The sequence below is a fragment of the Ochotona curzoniae genome, unplaced genomic scaffold (assembly GCF_017591425.1).
Source record: "Ochotona curzoniae isolate NIBS_2020 unplaced genomic scaffold, NIBS_Ocur_1.0 scaffold_3890, whole genome shotgun sequence".
Classification (NCBI taxonomy): domain Eukaryota; kingdom Metazoa; phylum Chordata; class Mammalia; order Lagomorpha; family Ochotonidae; genus Ochotona; species Ochotona curzoniae.
Window position 1 is genome coordinate 42625062 of NW_024467115.1, and position 8388 is coordinate 42633449.

At 55.4% G+C, this 8388-nt stretch overlaps 1 protein-coding gene across 3 annotated transcripts in view; it reads left to right on the forward strand.

Annotated features, from left to right (window-relative positions):
* Nucleotides 1–3166, forward strand: part of ERMARD (ER membrane associated RNA degradation) — a 28031-nt gene extending 24865 nt beyond the window's left edge. For all 3 annotated transcript variants that reach the window (XM_040965333.1, XM_040965336.1, XM_040965334.1), the window contains one exon: nucleotides 1880–3166. In XM_040965333.1, coding sequence (XP_040821267.1) covers nucleotides 1880–2063 — 184 coding nt within the window. In that variant the 3' untranslated portion in view covers nucleotides 2064–3166. The remainder of the gene's footprint in view (nucleotides 1–1879) is intronic.
* The last annotated feature ends 5222 nt before the right edge of the window (nucleotides 3167–8388 follow it).

The window sequence follows — 8388 nt, forward strand, 5'->3', positions numbered from 1 at the left end:
ACCTCCTGTGGGTATCCCACACAGGTGCAGGGTCCCAAAGCCTTGGGCCGTCCTCGACTGCTTTCCCAGGCTGCAAGCAGGGAGCTGGATGGGAAGCAGGGCTGCCAGGATTAGAACCGGAGCCCACTATGCTATTGCACCAAGCTCAAATAAATAAATCTTTTAAGAAGAAATGGTGGCTGGATTTGGAAGGTAGGTGTGAAAGTGCCCTTGAGAGCGCCTGCAGTGCCCCCTGCCCTCACCTGAGCACCCTGTGCCTCCCCCGTCAGCGTTCTGCCTCCTCACTCTGTTTCTCTTAGTTTCCCTTGGCTCTTGCTGAATGCCTGGGAAATTTCTTGCGCTGCTGGAAGCTGGCATCTAGGAGGTTGGTGCCTATATGTACTTGGCCCATGCTGAGGCCCTGACGCTGCCTTCCCAGTAGCAAGGGTGTGGGCACCTCCCTCAGAGGCCACCTGGCCCAGCCCTGTGAGAAAGTGTTACAGGGTGCGAGTGAGATCACACCAGACATGTCTAAGGTTTATTAAGGAGTCTTTATTAACTAAGCTTAGTGATAATACAGCACACTAGACATAGCAGGTCACAAGTCCATACGGCAATCCAACCAATTATAATCCAACCAAACATAATCCTAAAAGGGAACAAATGGCCATTACCCTGAAGTCCATCCGTTAAGCTGAAGACCTATGTCCCAGCTTCCCCAACAACATAAGTTATCGAAAGAGACATGCAACGAATAACCTGGGCACACTTACAAAGCTGCAGACATTCACCTTTCCCTGGCTTCTCTGCCCACATTCCATCACTGCCAGGCCTCACTTCTCCTGGAACTCCTGACAGTACACAAACCAGAAACAACACTACTATATCCATTGTTCCATCAAAGCAGTACACAGGGACCATGATTGCTCTGACCAGCAGAGCCAGTAACGTGGACAGGGAGAGGGTCTGGGGGTGAAGCACCGACAGGAGACCAGTGATGGTGGAAGTCTGCAAAGTCTCGCTTTGTTGTTCCTTCACTTCTCCTTATATACTCTTCCCCCCACGTCTTAATTTAGCCAGGATATTGGGTACAGATGAGTCCAGTTAATCTAAGTGTTTTTAGCCAAAGCCCAGTTCCTGTTCCTGCCCAGCTCAATGAACGCTAATCAACTCCTTAGCCCACTGTCAATGGGTGCTGGCTATCACTGGCTGCTCTCCATAACACAAGGACTGGTGCCCCAGGGCCCTGAGCATCCCCACAGCTTTGCAGTGAAGTCTGGATTTCTTTCTCCTTCTCCTTCTCTTCCCCCTCCTTGTCCTCTCCTCTTTGTTCTCCGCCTCATCCTGTTCCTCCTCGCCTTCTCCTCCTCCTCATCCTTCTCCAACTCCTCCTCCTCGTTTTTTTTTGTAAGTTTTATTCATTTTTTAATTTAAAAGGCCTATTTCCAGAATGGGACAGACAGAGAAAGATCATCTGCTGGTTCACTCCCCAAGAGGCTGCAAAGGCCAGGAGCCAGAGCTTCTTCCAGATCTCCCACATGGGTTCAGGGTTCCAAGGCTTTGAGACATCCTTTGCTGCTCTTCCAGGACACATGCAGGGACTTGGATGGGAACTGGAGCAGCCAGGACACACACCGGGACCCACTTGGGGTCCTGGTGCATACAGCAGGGAGAATTAACCAGTTGACCCGTTGTGCTGGACCTGAGTTTTCTGAGTTCCTAGGCAGACAAATGTAATTAGACTAAAACAGTTTGTTTCCTTTTCTTTTTGATTTGAATCCCCAGCCAACCATTCAATAGGGTGGAGTTTAAGGATAATTCCAAGAATGAAAAATTCAAATCCTCATTGCATTCTACAGTTGAATGGATAAAGAAGTTACATTTGCTCTTTTTCTAACAGGTTCTTAAAATCAATCTTGCAGTACACTGAGAACCTGGCGGTTTACACCAGCCCAGAGAAGAACAAATGGCATGACGCCATCAGTCTGACACAAACAGTTTTGTTGAAGATCTGGACTTTTTATGAGAAGAAACAAATGCTAATGCACTTAGCTAAGAAATGCACAAGTGAAGTCACCCTGTGAAAATCCTGTGTTGGTTGGGCTGTTGTTGTTCTACCAGAAGATCCCATTCAATTGGTCTGAGCCATGTGGAAAGCGGGGAGCAGGACAAGAGTGGGCAGGGTGTGTGCTCAGGGGCCAGGCTGTCTTTCCCACCACTGTCTACGCTGTGCTTCCTGGGCTGGGGTGAGCTCAGGCTGTTTGTGTGTGCACCATGTGACTGCAGCAGGTCGGGTATCACTCAGGCTGGCTGCACCCAAGTGTTGGCACTCTCACCAAGACCCTACCTACAGGGACCAGGCCTCCCTGTGGGGTGAGGGTGGGCTCAGCCAGTCCTTCCTTCAAACTCAAGGAGCAGAATAACGCCCTGTCCTTCTAGACCTGGCAAATGCAGTAAGTGGTACCATCCCAACTGGGCCATTGTTAGTTGGGGATTAGGGGTGGACACAGTGCAGCCCCAGTAGGGCTGTGGATGAAGGTGAGGCTGCAGGCTGGCCTGCATGCTGCTAGGTACCAGCCGGCCCTGGTCGTGCATCTGGCTTGGTCTGGGCTCTGAGCTGGGAGGACCGTGCCTATGGGCTTCTGCGTGCTGTCCGAGGTTTGCTGCTACCTTATGCCAGGGCAGTGACCCCAGCCATGGGCTGTGTTCCTGCAGAGGGGTGGTGACCCCCGGCCATGGGCTGTGTTCCTGCAGAGGGGCGGTGACCCCCGGCCATGGGCTGTGTTCCTGCAGAGGGGCGGTGACCCCCGGCCATGGACTGTGCTTCTGCAGAGGGGCGGTGACCCCCGGCCATGGGCTATGCTTCTGCAGAGGGGTGGTGACCACAGGCCACACTGCCCAGCTGTCAGCCCCTCTTGCCCTTGGAGGAGCCGCAGCTCTGAGGTGGGTGCTGTGTTCCGGCAGAGACCCGCTGGCTCCCAGGTGAGTGGACTGCTTCCGAGGGATGCTGAGGTTGCAGAGGAATTGAGGGGTGGAGGAGTGGAGCCCACGAAGTGCGGCTGTGTCTTCTCCACTTCACCCACAGTTTCCTATGGGCTCTGTCGCGGCTCACCTCAGAGGAATCACTGTTCTCAGCACTCTTTGCTGCTCTTGGCTGAACCGCAGTGTCCGTGTGCTGGGCAGGGACTCAAAGGACTGATGGGCAGCAAGCCCCCGTCCTACCGCTCCCTTTGTTCTCTTCCTACTGGCTGACCTCAGCAGACTTTAGTCACTGGGGAAAAGGGGAAAGGTGGAGATTAGATTTTCCATTGAAAGCAGTGGTATCAGTCGTTGTGGGAGTGGGCGTGTAGTCAGTTTCTTGACACCTGCACCCCACCAAGGACCACAAGGGCAGGATTCCAGCTGGCACAGCCTTGGGGGACAGCACGCAGGGCCCATGGAGCTGGGTTCCTGCTGCCACGTGGGGACCTGCACTGAGTTTCCACTTCTGCCTCCAGCCCTGGGGTGCACTGCTGAATGGGTGTGCCTTCTTTCCCTCCCCTTTTCAAAAATCCTTCAGCAGCAACCAGCTGTTACCAAGTTAAGGTGGCCTCCCCATGCTTGGGTACAGAAAGAAATGTTCCAGATTGTTCTAGGACACAGGAAAAAGCATTCAGAGCCCCGCGTGTTGAGGTGTGGCCTGGTATTGACATGGGAGCTGTGACCCATCCTGTCCTGGTCTCATGCTGAACCAACAAGTTGGCACACTCCTGGCTGTCTGTGCAGATGGAACAGCTTGTCCTGGCCACCTGCTCAGACATGACAGTGTGCTCTGGGTCCATGCAGATGGTCAGTGCAGAGAGGACAGCATGCTCTGGGTCCATGCAGATGGTCAGTGCGCTCCCAGCCAACTGCACAGAGCACAGCACATGGCCTTTGAGGGGCATCGTCCTTGTCCTTCCCAGCCCACTATGTGCTTCTTGACAAATATGTGGTGGCAGACACATTATAGATTAACCCTGTTGTGGGTTTTTTTTTTTTTTTAAAGATTTCTTCTTCTTTTTTTAATTGAAAGGTCAAATTTACAGAGCAAAGGATAGAGAGGAAATCTTCCCTCCGCTGGTTCATTCCCCAGGTGGCCGCCCCAGCTGGAGCTGAGCTGAACCAAAGCCTTGAGCCAGGAACTTCTTCCTGGTCTCTTCATGGGTACAGGATCCCAAGGCTTTGGGCCATCCCTAACTGCTTTCCCAAGCCACGGGCAAGGAGCTAGAAGGGAAGTGGAGCAGCTGGGACACGAACTTGCGCCCATATGGGATCTTGGCCCTTCCAGGCAAGGACTTTAGCCATTAGGCTACTATGCTGGGTCCCCTATCATGGTGTCAATCTGCAGACATCCATTCTCCTGTAGATGCAGCTAACCTCAGCTCTGCACACCTTGTGACCTGCTAACTGATGGGCACATGGGCCGCGGAGACCCTTTGAGGTCGGGGCCTGCCATTCTGCGCTGTGAACCCATCCTCCCTTAGAGTGTCCTGAACACCCTTTCTGTTGTTGTAAATGTGCTTTCATCCTGAAAATAAAAGAAAAAACCCTGCAGAGAACTGCCACCTGACCCTATGACCCGATGCCCCTGCTGGCGTTTCTTACATACATTCACCTTTGTATGCACACCATTCCCATGGCCAAACCAGCTAGGGGAGTGGCTGCCTGCACCCCACTGCTGTTACGACTGTCCCACAGGGCAGGAGAATTCCTACTGCAACACTCCAGGGAAGCTGGGTATGATAGCACAGTGACAAAGCATGATTGTCTATTCCTGGTGATGGTGACCCAGTACTGCTGTGTATCGCCCATGATGGAGGCTGACCCCGTCCTCTCACACATGACAGCGACACAGTCATGTAGTCCGTGGTACAGTGGCAGAGCACCATTATATATCACATACAGGGACGATGTCAGACATGATCCTCCCAACATGTAACAGTGTTGGTGACAGGACACCGTCCAACGCATGAGAATGTGACAGGCCCTCCCTGGCCTGCAGGCTGAGCCGGCTGCACACTGTTGCTCAGAGGTGGCTTGGGCAGGGTGTGGGCACTTCTAGAAGGACAATAGAAGCACAAAGAACAGTGAGACAAAGACATGCTGTAGGGTCTGCTTTGCTCAAATGGCTCAGAAATTGCAGAAAGCTGTTATCCAGGGACTGTGTTCGGAATAGCCCCATGGTGCTGCCTCATCCGTGGCCCTTTCAGCCCCCCCTCCCACTCCACCTTGAGGGGACAGAGCAGGGCCATCCCATCAGGTTCTCTGTACACCTGCTCAGGGAGGCCCATCCCCAGGTGGGTGGGTAGTTTACAGGGGTGCCAGGAAGGGTCCAGCTGGAGATTTGAAACTGACATTCACAGACACAAAAGCCAGGATGGCTAAATGAGCTCACCCCCACGGCAACAAGGCATTGCGTTGGTATGGCTACCTCCCCCAGGCAAGGCCGTCCACCCTGCACTGCCTGGACCCCTTGCCAAGTGTGTCCTTTAGCAACCTCCTGGTTGAGTCTCTGCCCTTTGCTACAAAAGCTCCTGACCAAGTTGTAAGCCAGGACAAAACAGGAGGCAGAAGCTCAGAGGCATGGGAGAAAGACCCCTGTGTCTGTGGGCTCCTCTGCAGGGGCAGGCGGCACACCAACTCAGCCACTCTGCTTCTGGCCGGCAGCGAAGTGGGAGCCGAGGCCCGCTCCTGCTGCAGACACCAGCGCCTCTGCATGGCCCTATCCCGCCGCAGGCGCAGGATCCCTGGGCATCCCTGCCGCCCACCCACTCACTCTGTCAGCCTCTGTGCAGCCCTGGGCAAAGATCTGGCAGGCCCTGTCCCTTGAGGGTTGGCGGAGACGGGCCTTTGAGCTGTGGCTCTGAACCGCTGGTGGCCAGGGCACGACTTCTGTGGGCAGGAGACTCATGTCTGGGCAGGAATGGCTGACCGCGTGCCAGGCCTGCGGGGGGAGGGGAAGCAGTGGGATGGGATGTGCGGCAGTTCTTCCAGTAAGACGCGGGGTGGCACTGTTTGCTAACACAAGGCTGCAAATGAGCGGGAGCCCAGGACTCCCTTCAGCTAAGTGCCAGATGAAAGCGTAGGGAAAATCCTAGGGCTCCTCCATTCACTCCATTCAGGTAACGTGGTCTTTGTCCTTTGTGAGCAGGTGGAGTTTGGGCGTCACCAGATGGCGAAGGTGAGCAAGGACCTGGAACCCCAGCCCTATAATGAGCTTTCCATTCCCGGTTTGTGGCTGATGGACGACAGGAGCAAATGCTCCCTAAATCACCCCTGCATCCCACGGGGACCGGGCCTACCCTCCTGTGCTGACAGCGGCATGGCCTTTGGCGGTCCCCGGAGAGGGAGGGAGGCGTGCGGATCGCCATTAATCAGATGTGCGGCGGTGGGGGTGGCAGCTCTTTGTCTGAAGGAGGAGGCTGAGCCCCGCTGCGCCATGGGCAGGGTGCAAATTCGCTGTGGAAGGTGCCTCCTAACGACTTGTATTTATGAGGCACAGTCTGGATTGGCACCTCAGCGTCCCTGTAAATCAGTCCACGGGTGGCAGAGACTGCGGAGGGTACTGTCGCATGCATGCCTGGGCCCGACTCTTGGGAGACCACTAACGCTTGGACAAGAGGAGTAGCTGTGGTGTGATTTGTAGTGTAGCCAGAGGGAACACTTCCCATAAAGTGTCTGTGTGTCCCGGGAGGAGGGCGGGTCTGGGAGACTGGGAGACCTGATACAAAAGGATGCACGTGAATTAAGTCCAGACTATTAAGACCTCTGATCAAATCTGGGTTTTTCTTGCAACAGACGCAAGCCAAGACCCTGGTGGGTGCCTGGAGCGCTTCTTGGCACGTCGTGGCAATACCCGCACCACTACCGGCTGTCTGAGGCCTGCAGCCACAGACCCATCCTGAGCACCATGCCCCACCCTCCCGCAGGCCCGGCTGCTCCAGAGCACTTTGCCTCCATTAATCGCAGTCCTCCATAATGGTCCGAGCAGACGCTGCCATTATCTCCACCCAGACGGAGGAGACAAGCTCCAGCGTTGCAGGGGCTCGCCCCTCCTGGCTTCGCGTCTCCTTCATGACAGGACCCAGCTCTTCCTCCCTGTGGGGACATAAATCTCCCAGTGATCCACTGGTTGACAGGCGGCAGGCTGCTCATCCTGGGCCACGTGGGAAGGAGGCTGTTTGGGTCCCATTGTACACATGTGAAAGCTGGAGCTCCACAGCCTGGCTGGCATGCCTCCCCCAAGGCTGGGCCCAGGCTGCTGGGTGTTTGTGCAATGATGTCCATGAGAGGCCCAGGTGGCACTCAGGGCACCATGAGCACAGATACCTGCTGCTCTCCAGTCCACTTTGGCCCTAAGGGTCCTGTGGAAATGGCTTCCAATTCCAGCCTCCTATGCCATGGCCAGTGGAAGAAGCTCACCAGCTGCAGGCTGTGGCTGTGTCCACTCTGAAAGCCCCTGCTCTGACTCTCACTGCCCTGGCACTCTGCCTGTTCAGGCTCTTTGGTCAGGTTGCCTGATGCGGTCTCCACGTCATGCCTGGGCGTGACTGGCTCTTGGCATGGGCCTGGCATCTGCATTTCCAGGCCTTGTTGCTTTTTTTTCTCTCAAGGTGGCCTCAACTCCTGGCTTGCCTGACAGCATCACCATAAGCAGCATGAGCAGTTCTCGCCTAAGGACTTCCAGAGCACTGCTGTGCTCGTCCTGGGAGGAAGGTGGGAAGTGGTGAGAGGAGGCCCCTGACCTTGGGGCTCAGAGTGCATCAGAGAGGGGAGGTGGAACCCGCAGGACAGCCACTGATGCCTGGCAGTCCCCAAGGAGGGTCTGTGGGGCAGGAATGAGAGTGAGCAGGTGGTAATACCAGGCCTGGACCAGGGGGCACAGCTCTGCCAGGAAGTCATTGAGTTATCATGCCCCATCCCTGTGGCATCTCCCATTGCTAGGCATGGGTCATTGGATGAGGGTGGTGGTGCTGCGACTCAAGGCAAGACCAAGATGGCCCACACCAAACCAGAGCATGTGGGAGACACTGTTGGGCACCCTGCATGCCAGGACAAAGGGGTGAGCAGAAAGAACAGATCTGGGCTGTAATGAGAGCAAGCTTCAGGCTGAGCCAAGACAGAGGGTCCCCTGGGGCTTGATGGAGGAGCGTGGATGTGCCACGGGGCTGCCTCTTTCCAGAAAGGTCAGGAGAGGTGGGGAGCAGTCAGGCTGTGGGGGTGCCTGGAGGAGAGGAAGAGAGCTGAGTACCTGGGGCAGGTACTTCCCAGGAGGGGGAAAGCAGCTCTAGGCAAGAACCAGAGCAGCTGAGGGGCTTAGATAGCCAAGAGTAGGGACAGAGGTAGGCTGGGGTAGGGCTGGGGGCAGCAACTTGGAGAGCGCAGGGG